Source organism: Podarcis cretensis (genome assembly GCF_951804945.1).
Source record: "Podarcis cretensis genome assembly, chromosome: 2".
In the NCBI taxonomy this organism is placed as follows: domain Eukaryota; kingdom Metazoa; phylum Chordata; class Lepidosauria; order Squamata; family Lacertidae; genus Podarcis; species Podarcis cretensis.
The window spans coordinates 36,944,688-36,969,219 of record NC_137171.1 but is presented as its reverse complement, the minus strand read 5'-3'; the positions used below and the strand labels follow the sequence as shown (position 1 = coordinate 36,969,219).

The following is a 24,532-nucleotide window of genomic DNA, read 5'->3' as shown; positions in this document are numbered from 1 at the left end:
GCAACCTTTCGGGAGTCACACATGCCAGTAGTGGGCGAGGCCAGAGGCAAAAAGTAGGTGGAGCGATTGGTGTCAATGTTAGCTTTGTACAGTAGGCTAGTTCCAACAGCCAGGCAAGCATGAAGCATTATCTGAGTTCAAGGACATACTCCAGCCAGGCAAAAGCACTCGGGGAGGGGGCAAAGGAGGGCCCATCAAGGATGTGGCCTCAGGAGAGGGTGTGGGGCTGGGTAGGGGGTATAGGATGAGGAGAGTTCCAACGATCAGACAGAAAGGCCCAGAAAGCTGCAATTGGCCCCTGTGGCCTGAGGTTCCCAATCCCTGTTCTCGTACAATGATGACATTCAGATTCTTACACCTCGCAGGGAAGAAAGCAGTCACACTAGTATCTCACTGGAAACCTGAGCAAACAGCCTGTCCTTGATTCATTCCAAAGGTTATTGGGAGTTTGGAGTCTTGCTTAAGGCAAAATGCCGAAAAATGAATAAAAAGACTACCAAATCTCCTTCATTCCACCTGAAAATAAATCCAGATTTAAAAAAGAAAAGCACCAAAGAGCAGAGTGGGAGATGGAGATTTCTAGAGCTTGTATTATATCCAAGATGTCCTTTAGTAGGTTTAGAGATCTTGGTTGGCTTTGTACAGCACACAATTGGCCTCTTCAGGGGCTTACAAGCACAACCGGTTGGGAGTGGGTCACAATAAACACGATCTTATGGTTTTGCTAGGTCTTGCATTCATTCGTGCTCAGTTCACCTCCTTCTGCTGTCCCTTGCATTACTCGGTCTCTTGGCTTCCCTTACAAAAAGAGAAGTATTATTTTGCCTCTGCTAAAGTGGCTTTGGCTGACAAAACTCATGCTGCAATATATTTGTTGGTCTTTTCAGGTGGCACGGGCCTTTTTAGTGTTTAAACAGCACAAAAGAATACTTTGAGAACTTAACAACATCTATCCTTCTCAGCGGGTGAATAGGGGGGGATGCTTCCTTCATAATTAAAGAGCAGCCAGGTGACATTTCTGCTCTGCATTTCAGTGTTGCCAGAGTAGATCTAATCTTTGAATAAATAGCACACCGATCTTGGCAAATGTAATGACTGAGCAATCTCCACAAAGAAGATGTTCTAGCTGTCAAGAAACCAACCATTTTTTTAAAAACTCATGTAATCTCAGATAACAACAGCTAGCTGCTGCTCTATGATGGCCGCAACTCTGGGAAGGAGGAGAATAAGATAATTGTTAATTTGTATAATTAAGGCTTCAGCTCTAGAAGTCCTACTGGTCTCAAATGGACTTAGTTCTGAGTAGATGCACACAGAGCTGCACTGTCAGTCATTCTGAAATGATGGGATGGAGCCTATTCAGCAATGCATATGTGAGCTGTAGGGTTTTCTTAAAAATTCAATCAAGTGCTTAACAACTCCATTCTTTACCAGCCCAGAAATAGGACTCACATTTTCAACCCTTTGGAGAAATGTGAATTTCAAAGAATGACTGTGTTTTGGTTCTGGTACCGTTCCAGAAAGGGCGAATTAGGTAGGTTTGCTTTTATGTGCAATCTGAATCTAATTTCTTCCCAATCTCAGTTTTGCCTGCAGCTTTCCTGCTGGAAAGACTTTTCTGCCTCTCCATCGTTCTAAATCACCAAAGCGTTTCAGTATGTTGCTTTTGCTACATGCATGCTATGCAGTTCCTTTGGTTTAAAGAATGGGCTGAACGAGTCAATCATTAAAGGGAAAGACATCTGTTGCATGAGCCTTTTTGCATTAGAAATGCTTAGGCCACCAGGAAGAAGACTCATCCTCTATAGGAAGGATGGCCAGACTGTAAACTTTAGGGTTCCTGTACCATTAACAATTGTGCAGATGAGGGAACTTTGATGCAAAGCTGTAGGGACCTGAAAAGCACCACCTGCACAACTCCCAAAGGTAAATCGGCTCGAATGCTGAAAGGCTGGCCATCTCCTTTCTATAGAGCACCTCATTAAAATCAGAGTCTTATGCTTGTGGACAGAATGGGGTCCTGCATAAATCACATAACACACCAGGGAAAGGTTAGTGCAGTGGTGTGGATGGAGGTGGATGGGCTTGAAGTTGTGCTTGTTATCGTCAGAGTAAGTATAAGGAGCCAGTGTGGTCCGGTGTCTAAAATGCCAGCCTCGCACTATGGAAATAAGGATTTTAAAGAAACCACAACAACTCAACTATTGTTTCCCTGGGCAAATAGCTACCTCACAGTTTTTCGCTCCTCCATTTGTGGAAGCAGGGCCAGTAATTGGCTACTTCAGAGAGTGGCTTTGACGGGGAAAGTGCTGAGCAATTGCAAAGCACTTTGTGGATTGTGTTGTGTGCTAAATTATTAGTAATAATGGAGTCCATCTTACACCCAGGAGCAGAAGCTGCAGGCTACTCTTCTCCTTTCTCCAGTCCTACATTACTGAAGGCAGAGCAGGGGGTCCATTTTGTTCTCAGGAACAAAGAGGACAAAGACAACTGAATGGCTTGCACTTATTATCTGAAGAATCTAAAGGGTTGGGGCGGGGCAATAATGCAATTCAAAACTCTATTACTCTGCAGCCCTTGCCCTTCAATTGATATGTTGATCGCAGCTGTCCTGAGTGCAGAAGGAGCTGAGTTGCATTCAGAAATGTTTCAAGCCATCTCCCATGAGGCAGATGCATTTTTTTTAGAAAGCATAGTTGTGATTCCAAATGTGTGATCCAAGTGTGTGTTCAGGTTGCTTATGAAACCTCAGTGAAAATAATAGGAAATTTTCACTTTGCCTTTGCCTTTTCTGATGCAGTGTCAAATGCTGAATTTTGCCAGGCCAGGGTGACCACGGATGCATCACCAAAAAGATGCATTTGGGGTGTGTGTGGGTGTGTAAGTTCTATATTTTAAATAATAATTCAATACATCTCACCACAATGGGGAAGACTGTGAGCTCTGTGCTTGTTCAGTTTACTGTTGATAGGCAGTTTCTGGACCCCTGCGTTCTCTTATTATGGGCCCCTCTCCTAAAACTAGACTTGAAAAAGAGACCTGTTCTCTGACAAACAAACAACAGTCCTCTGCATTGCCACCCATCCTATTGTTCTGGCCTGTTTCTCTTCACATTTGATATGTAGGTATAAGGATTGTATTCGGCCATCTCTAAGGTTCCATCAACACAAGGATTTTTGCAGTGCAAATGAACCTTCTACCCCTCTCCTTTCCCCTCCTAAATCTGATCTGGGGGTCCCAAGGTGGAGTAGGGGGTGGAGATTTTTGTTATGCCAGTGGGAATCCTTGTGCTTGCTTCTGTTAGTGCTACATTTTGGTTGAATAGATTATCACATCTGTCAGAGCTGTCCAAGGTCCCAGCTCACAGAGGACCAACACCAGGTCGTCGTTATATACAAAAGTCTTTATTGAAGTTCAGTTTCCATTCCAAAGCCGTAGCGCGCAGCTCTACGTCTTAAACCCTAGACCGCCGAAGTTCCGTCTGAATCTCCTCCCCCCTGACACCAGTTTAAGATTCTAGCCCTGCTCCACCTCTTCCTCTGCTCTCTTCTCCTCTGGGTCCTCCTGTCCGCTGGGGCATTCCCCTTTCTGGACTCTTCTGACGGTGAGTCCCCTGACTCCTCCCCCTGTCTCCGGCGGGCTTTAGGACCCGGTTCCCAATCCTCGTTCTCTGCTGCCCTGCGCACCTGTACTTTTGAACTTGGCTCTCGCGCCAACCCAGTGACCTTCCTCCTGACCGTTACACTGCTTCTGTCACTGCTTCCCTCTTCCGGGATGCTAGCTGGACCTGACCTCCCCTCCGTTGCCTGACTCTCCGATGGAGGCGTGGTCAGCCCTGACTCCTCTTCTCTCCCTGCTGGGGGAGACGCTACCCCCGATACCTGGGACTCTTCCCCCCCACTATGCTCAGGTGGGGAAGCTGGTCCTGATCTCCAACTGCTGCTCTGGGATTCCCCGCTGGCCCCTTGCTTCTGGAGTGTCCCCCTTGGGACCCCCCTTGCCCTGGCCACCGGCGCCCCCTTCTGTGAATCTTCCGATTCGCTGGAGAGGCTCATGGAATCTCTCGGGCCACTGTCATCTTCTCCTACGCTGCCCTCAGATTCTTCCCCTTCGCTCTCCATCTCCCCTCTTCCTTGTGCTTCTGCTCCTGAGCCCCTGACAACATCTTACAGCAATTGAAATATACAAAAATTAAAAACACAGCAGCAGTTTCCATGATACACTAAAACCATACCACCTCCCCAATAATGGTCATGCCACCTCCCCAAGGTAATCAAGGATAACCAATTAGCATGGTGGTGGTATCAACCAACCCTTTCCCATCAAATGTGTTAAGAGGAAGGTCTTAAGCTGGACCTTGCTATGGAGAGCTTTCCATAGACCAGGTGGTGGTGGTACCACAACTGAATTGGCCCTCTTCCCTTGAAAACCAGCTCACAAGTGTCTCCTAGAGAAGGGTCGTGGAGGATGGACTGAGATGTTGATTTTAGGGCTGCCTTTGGCTTCCAGGCAAAGAGAGATACTCAGTCAAAGAGAACAGTTGGGGTCACACACACCCTGTTTCTTTCCCAACACAGGCCATTATGCAGTGAGCTGTAGTGGGTAAAACGCTGGGACTAAACTTGATCTACATTTGTTTAGCAAGGGGAAGACCTTAGACCAGATGCATGGCAGCCTTCTCTAAAGTGATCGCCTCCAGGTGTTCTTGGCTACAGTTCCCACCATTCCTGATCCATGGCCACTCTGGCTGGGGCTGGCAAGAATTGTAGTCCAATTTAGGGTACTAAGCTGGGGAAGCCTGATACATGAGAAACAGGTCAACAGGGCAATTAGAATGAAATCAAGGTTATGTTGTTGAGACTTTCTATTAAAATGTATTACTTTTGCTACTCCTATTGATGTATCTGAAGGTGAATATTGCAGCAAATTCCTGTCTCCCGCAGCATTATGATTGTAAGCCTTTTCTCTTTCTGGATTGTTAAAATACAGGAAAATGTCATTATAAATGAGCAAAACTTTAGGAGGGCTGTCCTGGGTTAACTCAGCAGGAAAATGTGTCCTGATTTCAGGTCCCTTCTATTTAAGCGTTATGTTTGTTCTTGAACAGATCACTGAACCTGAAGGCTGGAATTTAAAGTACCTCAATTCTCAAGGCTAAAAAAAAAATCCTGCCTCTGGTTTTATGAACCTTCCTGGCTCCGGCTCTTGATTTAAAGGCCACACTCTGGCAGTAACCGATCCACATCCCCCCCCCCCTTTCAAGATGGTTTATGACTCCCAGCATTGGCCCCTCATGCTACCAAGGGGGGGAGGGACGACTACATATCCTGAACTTTTAAAAAAAGACACCAATCTATTTAAAATCATGGGGCAAGACTCTACTGGGATATTAGAGCTGTTCCAAGGGAAGATTATGAAAGGTGTAAATTATATCTGGCAAGCAATTAAAGATGCAGTTCTTTGCCCATTTGCCTAGGTGTTAGCCCCATCAAACCCAAAGGAATTTAAAGCTGAGATATGTAGAGGGTTTTGCTGTAAATTATTAGTATTATTAACATTCTGCCAGTCCATCAGTTAAGAAACAAATTCAAATAACATGGGATGCTGCACAACATGGCCCAAGAAAAGGGCCATGTGAAACAACAACCCCAATCTCTTTAGTGTGAAAGCCCTGCTCATTCTAAAGCTGCATATCCAACCCCCGAGCCATCTGAAGGCAATCCTGTATAACATTATTTTAACGTTTAATGTTTTATTATGTTTTTATATGTGTTGGAAACTGCCCAGAGTGGCTGGGGCAACCCAGTAAGGTGTGTGGGGTATAAATAGTTAAATTTTCATTATGGAATGGGACATCCCTATTTTCATCGAAGAAATGTTGGAGGGTATGCATGCATACTTAAGAGTAAGGCAGCAATTGTACCCCCCCCCTTCCATGTTGAAGGTGTGTGCAATGGAACACCTCTCTGTCACCTTCTGCAAGCAAAGAGGAGTGTGGCCGGTTTTTTTTTTTTTTTTACGCAGGTGGGTAATAAACAACCACTTGCAGTAATCAGTGGAAAGCCCCCAAAACAGACTGTTGCAGGGTGCTGACAGCATTTGATCCAGGTGTGTGTGCAGGGGGAGTGATTCCACAGCAGGAATATAGTGGAAACCACCCAAACAAACCTGTCCCCCACCTTCTGGCCAGGTTGAGCTGACAGGGCCCTGAATGTGACGGTGAATCTGCTTTTCTGCATCTCTCCTCAGCCCCTTGTTAGGATTGTTCTGTACACTCCACAAAACCCACTGCTCACATGCCTATTTGAAACATGTTCCTTTTCTTCCACAGGCACAGTGCTAAATGTTTGGCTTTGAGAGATTTGGACAGTTATAGGAAAAGAGGCCAGTCAAACATCTGCAAGAATAAGCTGCTGTGTAGAGCAGCTGGCCACTAGAAGCCCCTTCTTGCAGTGGGGCCACCAAAAGCCGCCAATCTTATTGCAGTTCAGTCTTCTATTTGTTTTGTTTTTCTCTTCCATTCTTGAAGGGATAAACTCTTGAAAATTATGAGGACTTTGTATTCCGCTGCAAGCCACTTGAACAAGCTAGTTAAGTGGAGATGAACTTTCCTATTAGTATTCTGATGATCAGTGCTAATTCAGATGAAATCAGAATTGGCTTCTGGGGGGACTTTTTAGCTGGAAAATGGGCTATACTTCTAATGAGGCCTAATGGTCAAGATTCCCAGCTGGTACAAAATTGCCACAGCTCAAATAAAAGGCTGTATTTTACTACAGATGGCAATTGGGTCTATTACTCACAGAGAGTTTTTACCAGTTCCATTAACTGTCAGCTGCTCTTTTATCAAAAAGTATTAACTTAGAAATGAGTGTTTGGCTATCGCACTCTCAAATGCTCCTTTCATTTCTTCCAAATGAGGACGTTGTGTCACATTAGCTGTTCCGCAAGAATTTCTGTGAAATGTGCTATGGATGTTTCTGTGGAAACAGACTTCAGAGTTTGAGCCCAAGAAGGCTCATGGAATATTACACTCCCGTAAGCTATATCGGAGTAAGATAATGGCACAGATAGTCTCTGTCATGCCTCTTTGCATTTTTGTTACATAACTATCGAAAAGTGATATTTTAAGACAAATGACTGAACACAATATAGAGCGAGTTTCAATTTCAGAACCTATTCAACCCTTTCAAATTGTTTAATGGGGGGCATATGGGGGGAGCAGATAAGGGGGCCACGTAGGCAGGGGACATACATGCTTGTTGGAATTTAACCTGATCTTATACCAAGGGCCAAGTTACATGCCATGTTAAGCACATTTTAAAATGAGCACACTTCAGGGCAAATTTCTATTCAGGTGGTAGTGGTGGAAAAGGCTTAAATGCTGTCCCAGATATTTCCCCTTCAAAACAAAACTGGTCAACAGAACGAGGATGGGGAAACCTGATGCCATGGAGCCGTTGGACATAGAGGAATGTGTTGAATGGTCTCGTTAAATTTTAGGTTTCGTTATTGTTCCACAAGATGTGTATGTCTTTAAGGGCCAGAGCAAATAACGTGACCTAGTTTTACAGCTGTGAAGCAGTATAGCAGGTGCTGTTAAGTTGTGGTAATTAAGCTGTTGGGTATGGTATATAAAGGGCAGCATGTAGTGCTCTCAGTACCCTGTTGGATGGGTCATGCTTATTGATATATTGTAAAAAGAGTTTTTGTTTTTGTTATTAAAACCTAGCAATAGTTACTTTTGCATTCCTTGTAATGTATGGTCTCCCCAGCATGCTTTCTGCAGTGCAACTAATCTGCAAATAGCCAACAGAATGGTGGGAAGAACCAGCTGGGGAACCCTCGAGGGAAGAAAACTCAGAGCCAGGAGATTGGTGGTGGGATGATGAAGAGTGGTCAGAGATAGAAGAGGGAGACAACCAGGAAAGAGCTTTCCTATAAGAGGGACCAAGTGTGATTTTCTGATATGATTTTCACTCCATACATCTCGTTTAGAAATTAAGTCACACACTTAGTCCAAGAGTATGACTACGGCAAAGAAATCCCTCCCCATAAATCTCTCAGCAGACTTTTGAATATTAAGAGTGGCTGCTTTTAAGCCCTGTTCTGTGGAGAGCTGATTGGCCAGAGAACCAGAGTTTGACAGAAATGTCTCTACAAGCCTCTTTCAGTTCATGGAAGTGTAAAATGTGTGAGGAACAGGAAAGAGTATGTGGCTTTGAGGGTGGGGTTTTTGGGGTGGGTGGTTAAAAATTGCCTAACATTCTTATTGGGAGGGCTGTGTCCCAGTAGCCCTAGTGGAAAAGCCTCCTTGTTGTGCTGTTGGTGGAGGAACACTTTTGGCACTATGTATAAAATCGTAGAGCTGAAAGGGATGCCACAGGTCATCTAGTCCCAAACCCATGACCCTGGGATTATTGTTCCTTGTTCTCCGTTTTTTTTATGGCATTTTTGTATTTTACATCTTTGTAAGTTGCTTTGAGAATCTTTTATTGGAAAAAGAATAAATTATTATTATTAATGTAATTGATTTTGTGTGTGTGTGTGTGTGTGTGTGAGAGAGAGAGAGAGAGAGAGAGAGAGAGAGAGAGAGAGAGAGAGAGATTTATAACTATACAGTCCCTGTATGTAGGTTGTACTGAGTTTTCCTAATAATCAAATGATACCATAATATTAAGTAGAGTTCACAGAAATGCTGTCATTGGTGCATTCCCAGTCTGCTAGCACATTTTTCTGGTGCCTCGGTAGGCTACCAGCAGTGAAGTAATAAATGCTGTTTGTTTATATATAAGCTTGTTTTGTGGCAATGGTATAAATTCCACCCAAACGTTCTGGGAGCTTGCCAGCTATTGAAATTAAAGTAAATTACTGTAGGTTCTCTCAAATAATTTTTTCCCTGGGACCTTAAACACGTTTACTAACAAAAATATAGTACTTTTATTCCTGAGCATCAATATTGATTTTCCCTTTATTATTTTTAGATTTATATTTCTGTGTCTTGATTAAGATTCAGCTCACACTGCAGTTTATAATAGACTGACTACAGTATTTATCATCCTTCAAAAACTCCCTGTAAGATATATCTTTCCCCAAGGCAGCTCATTTTCAGTATGAGGTGACTGGGAGTTGACTCTTTTTTTTATATCTTTTTTTTTTTTTAAAAGTGCACACATTAATTTAATTCCCCATTCCCGCTTTGTCTCTTGTCTCCAATTTTGCCACTCTGGCTTAGTTATAGCATGTTTATCTCTTTACCGGATGCTGTATCTTTATTGCCTCTTACAAAATGGGCATTACTAAAAGATGAATCTCTTACTGCTTTGTGCATTGTCTCCACAGCACAAACTCTAAATACATTCTCAGTGTAATCTGGTATTCTTAGCAGCTCGCTGTCAAAAGCAGTGACTTCAATGTGTGACAAATACAAATGGTAGAAAATAGGTATTTTTAAAGACAGAATGTGAGGGATGTGTTGGAATTGAACTATTATAAAGTATCATTCATTCATGGGTCTCAAATGTCTCTTTATATAAGGTGCATCAATTGCCTTCCTAACCAGGCAGTGAAGAGTGGTTTCAAAGCAGTGTTTGATGTTGCTTCTAGTTCAGCTCTTGTCAGGTGACACAAGAGAGCCAATAGGCATCTTTCTGGTGGAAACTCTGCTCTGGCTCCTGAGTCTGAGCAACTTGTTCCTTGAGTTGATTTCAGTGCCCATACTTGCCTGCCTGTCCACCTGTTGCTCATTTTTTTCTCCAGACTAGACAAAGTCATTCCTATTATTATTCCCTGTAGGGAGCTTTCTGGGTGGAAAGTACTCTTCTCACAATTAATTGCAGCACATAACATGCTGGACAGAAGTCCACCCACGTCACATGCACCATGAATATTTTTTAACTTTTCTTGTAAGGGCGGGGCCTGAATTTGAGACTTGGCATGGCTATAGGACTTGATGCCCTCCCTCCCATGACGTATAATACTTTTTCTTCAAAAAATGAACTCTATTCACGTGGAGGAAGCCTGAAAGGCCACTCACTGTTAATAACTCGTTTTCAAATTGCCCCCCCCTTAAGAATCAAATTGCTCTCCAGTGGGACGTGTGCCCCACGTTGGGAACCATGGGCCTAGACCATCAGGGATGGGGAACCTCTGACCTTTCAGATGTTCTTGGACCAAAACCTCCCATCTTCCTTGACCATTGACCATTCTTCAGTGAGAACTGGAGTCTATCACCAGCTGGAGGACCACAGCTTCACCATTCCTGGTTTAGAGATGTGAAGGTTTGGGGGGAAACCAGAAAATGTGGTGGGGAGACCCCGCCCCCCATTTTTCTGCAACCCCCATCCTCATTTTTCTGGTTTTCTCTCAGGCCTTCTCATCTCTATTCCCAAATGCCAGGAATTCTGTAACCTTATCTTTGTAAAAGCTGTTCCAGCACAGAAACAACCACGAATAAGCTTAACTCTCCTATTTCACATAAGAGGCACATTTAAAAAGAAGAAGGCGCCTTCCATTTATTTTCCTTGCAGAATAACCAGCCATAGGAAAAAGAAGCCCAAGTCTGGCACACTTGTCCCATCTCCCCCAGCATACTTTGCTCTCAGCATTTCTGGTTGTGCAGAAAACTTCCTGTGCCATGGCTTTCATCGGTAAATGGTCTGAGATAGTATGACAGCCCTTGGCTCCAAATGTCCGCAGTCAACAGTTTGCCCCCAAATGTTAATGCAGAGAGAAGCTTCCCATGATAAATGGACTCTCCAGTGCATTGAAATTTAGTGCCAGAAAAGAACAAAGGGGAAGAAATGCTGAGGAATTAGCTCTCAGGGAAAAGGAAGGAAGGAAGGAAGGAAGGAAGGAAGGAAGGAAGGAAGGAAGGAAGGAGAAAGTGAGGTTTAGTGGGAAATTAAGGAACCATCATAAGTATGAAAAAACGACAATCCCGCAATAATTTTCAAGATGAAGCCCCAAATTATTTTTAACATGAAACAATAGTGCATCTCATAAAAACTGTTGTGGATCAATGAACTGAGATTTGGCCTTACCCAGAGGTTTCTCAGGGTGGAACTCAATGTACTCTTAAGGAGATCTTTCTGTCAGCACGAGCATTTCAGCTTGCCAGACAGAACAATTTCCCCTCTCCTCCATCTGGGCTCCCCCAATGCATGCAGAGCCATTTGGGGGGGGGGGCATGCAGGAGGAGGAGGAGGAGACACAAACAAACCCTGCTGTGCTAGTGAAAAAAAATCCATATGCGGGCTTCCACTAGCACAACTCATTAATTGAATCTGGCCACTGAAAAGTTGCACTGTTCTCAGGCCTACTGCTACATATTGTTATGCTTTGGGAGGGTTTGGGAGGGTAGGCTGTATGCCTGAGCCCCCTTCTGATTCCTGCATCCAGTACTGATTCAATTTCTGGGATAGCCTGACTAGCTTTGGATGAGGTAATGGCCCTTTAAGTATGGGACACTAAGGTAACAAAGTGGCTCTGTGCCAGAAGACAAATAGATGGGGGGGCCCTCCCTCAACTCACTTATAGTTAGAAAGACAAAGGGCAGAGTTGAGTTATGTGAGCTAGAAGAAGTAGGTTGGGAAGCCAAGGAGACAGAACCATGCCCAAGTCCTGTTTGAATCCAAGGCTGTGACTATGGGAGAAACAAGACCCCACTTGGGGGTCTTGCTGCAAACTGTCCCTCCTAGGCTCAGGTTGTATATATGTGTGTAAATACACCATATATCATAAAGACACCACAGTCTCTGCTGTCCCTCATTCTGAAGGAAATTGAACCCTGGCTAAGCATCTGGAACCCCTGGAATCTCGCACCGCTCAGAGATTGAGGTGGCATGCTGCAATATGTAAAGTGGAAATAGAAGCAATATCTCTGCCATGGATGTTTGGAGAATGAAGATTTTTATATGTGAGGATTTATGCATATACTTTTGCATCGTGTGCATGATTGATGAATAATGTTCAGATATTGTGAAGTATAACCTACTTTGGGACATAATCTAGGCTGGGAATCAATAATGTCAGTGCAGTTCCATGGAAGCAGAAAATCTCTATGTGGCTCCGGTCCACCCATCAATTAAACTATATGGTACTTGACTTAAAACTCTTGAATGCAATTCACTTTAACTTTTAACACTACAAAGGGAAGTTCCACACTTAAACATCTCACTCATGGAGACTCATCGGCTCCTGAGATGTGTACTCATGGGAGAATGGCACTTCATATGCCACAGCAAAATCACACACTCATTCCTCTGTCATACTGATATTAATTGCTGTGTGGGGAAAATAAAATATGAAGCAGTCATGATCCTAATATAAGGTGTGCAGTTTATGTGACCAACATTTCAAAAAATTAAAAACAGACAACAGACATGGGACAACCGGGGTGTGGATGAGCCCTAAGTGACTATAATGTGTATCAAAGCATCATCATCATCTCTGATAACCACCTAGAATAGCCAAATTTGGTTGTCAGTTTGGGAATCAAATAAGGCTGGACTCAGAGAACTTCTCAGGTACAGAGAAGTATATTACTTTGTCATTTTAAAAAATAAAACAAAACAACAGCAACAGACTACAGTGGTACCTTGGGTTAATTCGTTCCGGAGGTCCATTCTTAACCTGAAACTGTTCTTAACCTGAAGCACCACTTTAGCTAATGGGGCCTCCTGCTGCCGCCGTGCCGCCGGAGCACTATTTCTGTTCTCATCCTGAAGCAAAGTTCTTAACCCGAGGTACTATTTCTGGGTTAGCGGAGTCTGTAACCTGAAGCGTATGTAACCCGAGGTACCACTATAATAGAGACCTGTGCTCAGAGCTTTCAAGGAGCTGCAGAACCTTGAAAGAGGCCAGTGACAACAAAAACTTCTCTCCCATTGCAAATTACACCTGTGGGGCCCCCATTCTTCACTGGAACTGTAGTGGGGGCTAAGAAGTAAATCCCCATTTCCTTCATATGTCATGGTTCATCCCCCTGCCCTGAAATGCCTCCATACGTTTTACAAAAAACCCCACACAATTACCAATTCTCCCATGAACATGGCAAGCACAGGATCACCACTTTCCCTTTTATATGCAGCTCTTCTCCTGTGTCTGACCTGCAGAAATTAAACAAGTGAACTAAGCATTATTCTTCGCTTTATCTCCATGCCAAGAAAAGCTTCCCTTGCAATTTTATGCTGTTAAAGGCACAGGACCAAGGAAACAATGTGGCGTCTCTAGCCACGCACCAACAGATGCATCTATTTGGGAATCTTTGTCGGGGCCAAACTCTAGCACTGTCGGCAGCTTCTGAAGTCATTGTAGTCCGCTGCCAACTACCCCTGACATCCTGTCGTGATTTCAGCATGGATAATGAATGAACGGGGACATGCTGTCTCTACTCCAGCTCCCTCTCCTCATTTTGATGCAACAGCAGCCATTCTTCACCACTCAGTGGCCCAGAAGCCCCTGCTGTGCCCTGTTGCTGCTGCTGCCTGGGGATTGCTGTCATGTTTCCACCCAGGAAGAAGTAGCTGCATCTGAGCGAAGTGATGGATTGCCCAGGCACTCTACAGAACACCTAGAGGTTCCATTCTCATTCTTCTTCATGAAGGGGTGTTGAAAGCGAGCTGTTCTAATTTGATTTGGGATCTGCGTTTAAGTAGCAGAGACTTCTTCAAAAAAAAACAATTTGGATAAAAGTGGTGCTGCAGATGGTGTGTTCCAGGAGCCCCGAACAAGAAAACAACATGCCAGTGCTATTAATTAGAAACCTCAAATGAGGTTTGCCTTGAAATTAACACCTTTTTATTGCATCTGCTTGCACCTAAACATCTGAAGAATTAAAAAGTGCTTGCCAGTCTCAGTTCTCCTGGTTCCGGAGAACGAGAGAGGTGAAAGAAAAGTTAAATCACAGCAAGGATGGAATATGTCATAAGCTCAGATCACCCAGCCTACCAAGAAAACAGCAATACAGTGGTACCTTGGGTCAAGAACTTACTTCGTTCTGGAGGTCCGTTCTTAACCTGAAACTGTTCTTAACCTGGAGCACCACTTTAGCTAATGGGGCCGCCTGCTGCCACCACGCCACTTTGCGGTTTCTGTTCTTATCCTGAAGCAAAGTTCTTAACCCGAGGTACTATTTCTGGGTTAGTGGAGTCTGTAACCTGAAGCATCTGTAACCTGAAGCACCTGTAACCCAAGGTACCACTGTATTCTCCTACACACTGAAAGAGCAAATGAGCTCGACTGGCAAAGCCTAGGAAAGACCTGAACATTTCTCCATCTAGTCCTGAAGTGGAGATCAGTTCCAACCACTGCAACTCCAAGTCACTAGGATGCCTTGACCAGAAACTCAAAGCAGGAACTAGGTATGAATTCAATTCAGGATAGTAGCTTTGCACCACCTGGCAATTATTGTCCCTGGAAACCTGGCACTCTGTGTAATGGCAGAGTTCTGGTTCTGGGAATCAGAAGGTTGGGTTCATGACCCCTCCCTCCCTGGTCATGAACCAGTTGTCTACAGGACTTTGACACTTGCCCCACCCTCTTTTACATGGGTTAATGCACATTGGGACTTCCTCTAGGTTTTTCTTGGTATTTGCCACCAGCCACTTATATCCTATCCCCCCCCCCCACTCCAAAGGCAGAGAGTCCCTCCTAATGGCTTAAGAGGGTAGACTGTGGGTGGGTTCTCCTCTTCCTTTCGGAATGGAGTCATTCCAACTTCCCAGGCCCCACTTCTACTCTGGCCAGCAACGTTTATAGAGTGCAGGTGGGGGATGTGGTGCTGTCCAGTGATGATTGGACTGCAGCTCCCATCGTTCCTGACTGTCAGCCTCCTCACTACAGCTTTTTATAGAACATGTAGGCACTCAGGGTTGCTCTTGCTTTTAAATTGCATCATACCAGACTAGAATGTTTGCCAATGAAGTACCTTAAACACAGAAAGAGGAATGCATTGGCAGAACAAGCAATTTAGACAAAAGGAACTACAAGAGAATTTGACTATTCCACTTTGGCTCAGGCATTACATTAATTTGCAGAGCTGGTCCTAAGACTTAATTACTGGGCTAAAAAGACAGGGCGCTTCTCTCTTGACATTAAAGGACATTGACAGCATTTCCTCAGGATGGGCAGTGTCTGACACAAAGCCCCATCATGGGAAGACTGCCTTCTCTCTCTCTCTCTCTCTCTCTCTCTCTCTGTTCAGAGCTGGAATGTTTCCTATAGGAAAGCACAAGGGCTTAGCTATTTGCCAATTTGGGATCAACACTGCCAAGACTGGGCATTAATTACCAAGGGCAGATGAGAGAGGAGAACAGGGAGAACTATCTGTCCAAACAGATATTCCTTTAGCTATCACCACTTAACTGAGCGTTGTTCAGGTGAGCAGAAAGATTCATCCTGTGCTGAAGGCACTTCCCTAAAGCACTCCTGGCCTAGAATTACCGGTAATCAGCCTGCTCTCAGGGAATGAAGGGGTCAGTTCTTCTTCTTTTCTTCTGGCTTATAAGTAACTAGTGTATCTGCATTTATCCCAAGCAGTACAGTTACATACACTTCAGATTACATACGCTTCAGGTTACAAACTCCGCTAACCCAGAAATAGTGCTTCAGGTTAAGAACTTTGCTTCAGGATGAGAACAGAAATCGGGCTCCAGCGGCGCGGCGGCAGCAGGAGGCCCCATTAGCTAAAGTGGTGCTTCAGGTTAAGAACAGTTTTAGGTTAAGAACAAGCCTCCGGAACAAATTAAGTACTTAACCTGCGGTACCACTGTTTTAGAAACACTAAGCAGCCATTTTGTCTAGGCAGCACAGACGTGGCCTTTCTCTCCTACAGCAGGGTTCAATTAAGCTAACTTAAGCCACTGGCGGAGGAAGAGGAATGGGGGGGGCGCACTGCCCCCGGCAGCACGATCCCAGTGGGGTGCCATCATGGCTGCCCCTCCCACCCGCTCTAGGTGCCACGCCCCCTTAGAAGGCGTGCCACGCCCCCAGGACACGCTCCAGCCCTGCCCCCGCCTGCTCTCCGCCCCTCAGTGCTGGAGCATGAAGCTCCGCCACTGAAGGGAGCATTGTGGTAGCAGGTGCAGTGGTTTCTGCTCTGGTGACAAGACATTACTACTTGTTATTACATTGTGACGGGCATAATAGGCCATGAATGCAACTGTCAAATTTCCACTCAGTCAAGAAGCTCTTTGGGTGACCTTGGTCCAGTCAACATCTCCTAACCTAACCTACTTTACAGGGTTGAAGTGAGGATAAAATGGGAGGGGGGCAGTATATTTGAATGAGAAACTATCTAATTCAGACATCTCAAACTAATATGTGAACTGAAACACAGCCACCTTTGCATTTCAGATTTTAGGATGCAGTTCTCAAACAAAACCAATGTGTTCAAAAAAAGGTGTTTATCAGGGGAAAGTGTGCACATAACTGCATATATTGGTGAAGATAATATACAAAAATATTAAGGTACGTTCAGTGCTTTTCTTCTAGAAAAATAGGTGCTGGTACTCACCATGAAGTTGTTACAGTAAACGCCACACTTTTAAACAATAACAAAAAGAGGTGCCAGTAATGTGTACCCTTCCCCCCCATCCAATACATCTTTATTGGTTTTTAACAACAGAAATGCTTTCTTAACGTAAAATCACAGTATAAAGTTTCAGTTTCAGTTATATACCAGCTATAGAAGACCTTCATGTAGTTTTCCTTACCCTTGAGTACCCCCCTGGGGGGGGGAGCACTGGGTACATTAGTCACAACTATATACCAAAGTGAGCTTCTTCAGAGAAATTCACACTAAATTGCTGCTGAATTTTCATGGTGAGTTATTTTAAAAAGAACTGAAGATTGCTGCAGAAACATGGAGAAATGAATTTAAGATTGGAAAAATGAGAAACTGAGGAAAACCAAAGTTGGCATATTCGTCTCTCCTTACCCTGAGCTCCAGTTATCTAGGATAAAAAGGTAACAAAGAAAACAAAGACATCCGAGTTCTGGGACAAGTGCCAAATTCAGTGAAACTATTTGTCAGCAGAGACCGGAAGAATACCCTGGATTCCTTATCCACTTTGCAGTCTCTCCATCATACAGGTGTATCCATAGCATGTAGGTAAGGAGCTGCTCTCCCTAGATAGCCATCATAGGCAGCAGGCTAGATCCCATTGGATCCTGAACCCATGACTTGGGAATATCAAGCAGCTGTTCTTACACATTCACATTCCATCCTTACACACAAACAGCATTTGGGAGTAAGGCTTTGTTGTCTGCCACTTCTTTTTTTGCTGTTCTCAGTTGTTTCAATGTCTTATATATTGATTTTTGCTGTTTAAACGTGGTCATGGATTTTAATTAATTTTATTTGACTGGCTCTGCACCCCACTTTCAGAGACCCAACTGAAAAGCAGTATACAAATTTTGCAAACAAGCAAACAAACATCCGTTCACCCACTCGAGCAGTTGATCAATAAATTGAAAATCCTGCCAACAGCATCCAGCCCCATCTGTTTCTGGGCCTTGCGCCCTAATAGTCCCTTACATCATTGAGAATTTAAAAAATGTTCATAACCGTTCTGTAATGCCTTCATAACAAAGCAAACAGCTAGGGAGATCTTGTTTCAAATCAACTGAAAACCATTTAACTAATAAATCCAGAGGTTTCAAATGCCTGCATTTACTTCAAGATTATTATTGTTACTATTTGGTCAAGTGCATCTGAGTTTAGAGAAGGAGATAAACACCCTATTTTTCCACAAATCTACGTGATCTGTGAATTTGAATGTGCCACTTCATTTGTCTCTCTACCACTGTATAAAAGGGTAAAGGGACCCCTGACCATTAGTTCCAGTCGTGACCAACTCTGGGGTTGCGGCACTCATCTCGCTTTATTGGCTGAGGGAGCCAGCGTACAGCTTCTGGGTCATGTGGCCAGCATGACTACACCACTTCTGGCAAACCAGAGCAGCACACAGAAACGTCATTTACCTTCCCGCCGGAGCGGTACCTATTTATCTACTTGCACTTTGACGTGCTTTTGAACTGCTAAGTTGGCAGGAGCAGGGACCGAGCAACGGGAGCTCACCCCATAGCAGGGATTCAAACCGCCAACCTTCTGATCGGCAAGTCCTAGGCTCTGTGGTTTAACCCACAGCACCACCTGCGTCCCCCTACCACTGTATGAAGTGCCCTAAACAATTATCCAGAGCTAGCTTAGACTTCTCATATAGATAACTCACATAACCCATTTACAGGTCATAACATTTCTGGTGGCCTGAATGTCTGTTTCCCTTTCAAGATTAGAAGAAGACAAAAAGCATGCCAGGGAGCATTGGTGCTGGCTTGCACTCATAACTGAGAGGGCTGACGTCACATGCACAGCGCCCTGATATCACACAACATCATGACATCACAAGCACGACATCGTGACGTCCAACACGTGATGTTGCATGACATTGCCAAAGCAAAACTGCAGTCAACTGAATACTCTGCCACCCAGTTATTTGCTACTAACTTAATCAAAGCTTAACTTCAAAGCAGATTGCTGCTGCATTATAGAGGAAATTGGCAGCACTCTCTTTCAAAAGCAGGCTTGGACCATTGAACTGGAATGAAGCCAATGACCAGGGGCTTATTAAGTCCTTTGCTTCTTATTGGGGCTTAGAAGAAGTAATGGTGTGCAGATATCTCTCTGTACTACAACCCATGCAGGGAAAAGAAAATAAGATAATTGGGAAGGAGCAAGACTGGGCACCACAATCGATTTCAGCTGCATAGTCCAGATAAAAAGCAGCTTAGCACCTTTGGAGCTCTCAATGGTGCTGTATTGTATCATACAGCAACACAATTTTCAGCACTTTCCCTGTGTGTGTGTGTGTGTGTGTGTGTGTGTGTTACAACCAAAATGCATTAACTTCATAAAACCTTCTCATACGTTATTGATGTCCAATATCTGCTAAATATTCAATGTCTCAACGCCTGAAGTCAATTTTGACTTCCAATATTTGATAGACTATGCATGCTATTTAATATCTATTTGATGATTGATTGTATTAATATTTGACCTTCAGTCATTCCTAACCTATATTCTATAGCCGACAGCAAGAGCATTTGATATTCTGCATGTAATATGCACATTCAGGAGCAATTCCATACACTTTTACCAGGGAATGATTCCAGTGGGGTTTACGTCTTATTCGACTTGCACAGGATTGTGTTGTCATCCTGGCTGGTTTGAGTTATTCCAGAGTGAGGCTTGAAGAGCTACAAAAACCTGCAAAATCTGTTTCACCTGAGACCTTGGGAAGACACGAAATTAGCATGAGTATCACCTCTAAGTCTCTGAAAGCCTATTCAGAGGCAGTTTTAGGGTAGCATGGCCAGTTCAGCAGTATCAGGTACCAGAGCTGCAGGGGGCGCTGCAACAACAATGTAGAGTGGAGCATAAGAGACAGGGGGTGCCATATTTTAGCATTTCACAGGCTAAAATTTGAGAGCCCAAAGTCTGCCACTGGCCTGTTGACCTCCCACCTGGAAAGGTTTTTGCTTCATTTAAATTCCAGTGAAATTGAGTATGACAGGATAGTTGTGAAAAAAGAAAGACCCATTAATTTTATTGAGGTCACTTCAGCCCAACTAACTTTCTTCAGATTGGAGCCACTGTTTGTTCACAGCCTAAGTATGCAAGGGAAATTTATTGTCTGAATACACAAAATACTTTGAAGTGGATAATGAGCGAGAAAGAGAGGGGAGGGAGTTTGTTTGTTTGTTACTAGATGATTGTGGTGTTAATTACTTTGGATATTAACTTTGTTCCATGACAGTGCCCAACTTTTTTGTTCTTTAAAAAATGTTGTTTCCATTGTTAACAATTGCACAGTCATCAGAAACTAACCATGCACACTCTCAAGAGCTAGATCAAGTTGAAATCAAATTAAAAGCTCTACATTTCAAAACACGCAGTCAATCCATCATACAAATTAACTGACGTTGTTAGCCTTAGTAAAAACTGAATTGCACTTCCAGTCATTATTTTAAAACCAATCATTTATGTGGAGGTAATTAGTCATTTTATGGTGCCTACAGAATTTCTGATTCCATTCCTTATGGAGATGCTGTTTGATAGTAACTTATTAAAGGGTATTTACCTCCCTACCCACACAGTCCGCAGCTGATTCTTGGATCAGATTCCCCCGGATAAATAATTTATTTAACTGGATTGCTCAAGATCAAGCCTGTGATTGAAGCTCAAAACCCTCCACTCTCTAATACTAAATGGCAATAGGAAAAACCCACAATTGAAAACCTAGTGCTATTGAAGAGACTTGCCCACTGGAGAAATAGACCTTACAATTAACATTAATGATACAGTAGCTGTTGCACCACTCATCAGTGCTCTTGGCCCTTCTCCATCACTTGTAGGGAGCAATGTCCAGGTAATGTCCAGTTCTCCAGTTAAAAAATAGCAACCCATCTAATGATTTAAGCAAGGGACAGGGAATCAATGGTCTTCCAGGTGTTATTGGCCTCTAGCCAGCAGTGTGCGGTCAGTGGACTAGAAGGACTAGGTTAATCCCCTAAATGTTTCGCTGGCACCTCCTTCTCAAAGCCTGGAAAGCTTCTGCCTGGCTTAGAGAGGGAGGCACAATGCACCAGTGAGTCCAGAAGCCCTCCTGCCTCCTTCCCAAAGCCCAGGAAGCTTCTGTCCAGTTTAAAGAGGGAGGTGAGATGTTCACTTCTGTGACCCTCCCCTCCCCGCCCCACCGCATCACCCTCACAAGCAGGCGGCTCTGGCCCTAACTGTTCTCCTTCGAAAAAATTCACCACATGCCACTGCCTTCAGCTCCCATTAGCCCCAACAAGAACAGCCAACAGTAAGAGACTGTGGAAGTTGTAGCCCAAGAACACCAGTAGGGCCACAAGTTGACCACTCCTGAATTAAGCTATATTCCTGAACCCATAATATGCCATCAGAATCAAAGAGCTGAGGAATCGGAGCATGCAGCAGCTGGAGTAATCAGTCCATATGAACTCCATATGCAGATCTGGGTCTCACCCACTTCTTGGATCCAGGAAAAGAGGAACCTGTATCAATGAATGCTTCAGGCCAATGTTTCATATCTACTGGTACTACTAACCTGTCCATAGGGAAATGTGTCTCCTCCCCTTTCCGGAAGTCTGTGCTATTCTCCAGCCTGGCTAGCACATCCATCCTCTTCACCATCATCTCCAGCATGTCACTCATCTTCCGCAGCACCCCTCTGGACTCCAGAGCACCCATCACTGCAGCCAAACAAAAAAGCAAGAGGAAAGGTAAGCACAGTCTGCAGTGGTCCTCAGGAGGCAGCAGAAAAGCATTCAGACAGGTGTGTGAAGTTGAAAGGCAACAATTGATTTTATAGTGAAAAGGGTCGTAGTGGGGTGTGCAGCAGGGGTGGGGTGTGCAGTATTGCTTGAATAATGTAATACTTTCCAGCAGGCTGCATCCAGCTAAGTGACACTTTTGTGCACTTGGGGTGTGCGTGGTCCAAATGAATACAGTGGTACCTCGGGTTACAGATGCTTCTGGTTACAGACTCTGCTAACCCAGAAATAGTACCTTGGGTTAAGAACTTTGCTTCTGGATGAGAACAGAAATCGTGCGGTACCTCAGGTTAAGAACAGTTTCAGGTTAAGAACAGGCCTCCAGAACGAATTAAGTTCTTAACCCGAGGTACCACTGTAAAAAATCCCTGTTCATGTTGATTAATTTCAACAGGTTTACTCTGAGTATGTCTAGTGCTGTATATAATATTGTATATTTATTATATTATTATATTATATTATATTATATTATATTATATTATATTATATTATTTTCACAACATAAATAATATAAATGATTCAGTATATCTAACATTTAGGCTGCAATCCCAGTGTATATGCACCTGGGTGTAAGTCCCATTGAATTCCCTGGGAGTTACCTCTGAGTAAACATGCTCTGGAGTGCATTATAGAGGTTATCAGCTTCCATCACATAATGTGTCTGTACTAAGAGCCTTTAGCACAATGGTTGAATATCAGTGCCTATTAACTGAAGGGTGGGTTTGGAGTAAATAAATGCACTGATACACTCAGGCACTACATTACATAAAGATAAGGTGTCATCTGCCATGTTTTATGCTGACCCTGTTTTTTTTTAAAAAATGCTGACCCTACCATTTTATGCTGACTCTACCATTTTTTAAAAAACCAAACCCTGCCCTTTAAACACTGGGGTGACCTGGTGAGTCACCCTGAAGCTACACCTATTGCCTTTTATTTTCTCTCTCTTGGTAATGCACAAGAGACCTTATGATGAGGTTAGAGGGCAGAGAATTAGTTCCTATTGCATAATGCTAATACTCATTAAACTTATCATTCCACTCTCATAGATTCCTTTTAAAGAAGGTACAACACATTTTCATTTACACAGCAGCAGGGGTTAGAGCCTGCTGAGATGCAAACTGACACAGTTATGTAACACATATTTTGTAGCACAAAACACAGATCCGCAATCAGAAGCTGAATTTCTGGATGTCCCAGACAAGCAAAGCAAACAATCACCAAGTTACAATTGTCTTGGAGTATGGATACAATGGCAAGAAAGTATATCGTGGATTTTGATGTATTTTAATGTGTCAACTTGAAATGTACTTGCTCTGGTCTGAACCACACTGGAGTAATCAAACAGTGGTATAAGAATATCATTGGATTTGTGTATTTCCTCCATGAAGCACAGGAACCCTATCAGTAAGAATCTTGGCTATCCTATCATAAATAGAGACTTATGGAATCATTCAGCTAAACCTTCTCACTAACTATTTTGATTCATGCTGAAGGCAATTCGCTACAAAGCTGAACTCCACTCACCAGGGATAACAGCCCTGGATTTGTTTACATTGTCACTTTTCTTGGGTAGAGAGGTTTTGCTAGGGTTGCCAACTTATTTGTGAGCTCTGCTCCAGTGCCTTTAAGAGCAGCCTGATGTGCAAAAATTAAGCAGGTGACTTTTCCCTATCACTTTATAAACAAGCAAATGGGGTGGGCGGGAGTCACCTCCTTAATTTCTGTATTTCCCGCTGCTCCTAAAGGCACTGTTGCTCCCCCATATGGAACCAGGATGCCACACACCACAATATGAAACATAATTAACTATTTAACCGCCAGATTCCATTTCATTCTTCAGTGCAGGTATCCTGCCTCACTACCTAGTCCTCTCCACTCTGGCTTCAAGCCTTGGATTTGCTAAAAAAAAAGGTTCCCTGTTCTGCCTTGCCAAAGCACCTTAGAGATGTGCTGAGGAAGCTCTGACAGCTTTAGCATCACATACCTTGGCAGTAAACCTCATGAGGAGCCAGCAGCTCTAGCACTGCCCAAGGATGAGCTGGTAAGATGTAAGAGATTTTGTTTTAGGTAGACCTCTTGTCACTCAGATGCCTCAGGGGTGTGTATACCATCAGAAGAAGAAGAGTTTGGATTTGATATCCTGCTTTATCACTACCCTAAGGAGTCTCAAAGCGGCTAACAACCTCCTTTCCCTTCCTCCCCCACAACAAACACTCTGTGAGGTGAGTGGGGCTGAGAGACTTCAAAGAAGTGTGACTGGCCCAAGGTCACCCAGCAGCTGCATGTGGAGGAGCGGAGATGCGAACCCTGTTCCCCAGATTACGAGACTACTGCTCTTAACCACTACACCACACTGGTAGATTTTTCTCTCTCTATCCCTCCACACTGCTTGATGTGACCTAATTATCTGGAAGCTAAATAAAGTGAAGCAGGCCAAATTCAAACCAAATGAAACCCCTCATTGATAGTACAAAGGAGATAAAAACAACTCTCTTTTCAGGACCAACCAGAACAAGTGAGCCAAAACAAAGAAGAAAAAATTATGACTAAGTCCCAATAGGGGTTGGGGAAAGGAAGCTCTAAATGCTGCCCAGAAGGGGATCTAGACAACTTAAACAGATGTGGTCATGCAGCTAAACTTTTCTTAGTTGGGCCAGACCAAAATCAAGAGCCAGGTTTCCCTTCTTTGTTCCCCTGCTCATGCTACCCCAAGAAGCAAAACACCTCCCTCTGCTGTTCAAAACTCAGCTCCTCAAATGCTTAAGCAAATCATAAGTGGAAGTGAATTCTCAGGGCAGCTATTCACATAAGCAGCCGCCAGGTCCCTTGAGGACTTCGCCATACCTAGTTTTTATTTGCATCTTGCCTTGAGCAATCCCAAATGTTCATGAGCAGCAAAATGGTACTGAATGCACCACAATCCAGTACGGAATAAAATAAAGTTTGCCAAAAGCTTGCAATCAAAATGAAACAGGGAAAGTAGAAGGGAGTGAGCAAGAAGAAAAGTGGAATGATGGAATTATTTGAAAAGGAAATGTGTACCTAATATTGAAAACAAAACAAACAAGCCACATAGTTCAGTGTTCTTCAACCTTGAGGCCCCAGATATTTTGGACTCCCAACTTTCACCACCCTCAGCCAGCTTCGCCAATGATCTGGGATAATGGAA

At 43.7% G+C, this 24,532-nt stretch overlaps 1 protein-coding gene across 1 annotated transcript in view; it reads right to left on the bottom strand.

Moving 5' to 3' along the window:
• MGAT5B (alpha-1,6-mannosylglycoprotein 6-beta-N-acetylglucosaminyltransferase B) overlaps window positions 1-24,532 on the bottom strand; it is a 174,201-nt gene that overhangs the window by 80,759 nt on the left and 68,910 nt on the right. The window contains exon 3 of the mRNA XM_079965995.1: window positions 21,135-21,279. Within this exon, the coding sequence (XP_079822121.1) occupies window positions 21,135-21,279 (145 nt within the window). The remainder of the gene's footprint in view (window positions 1-21,134; window positions 21,280-24,532) is intronic.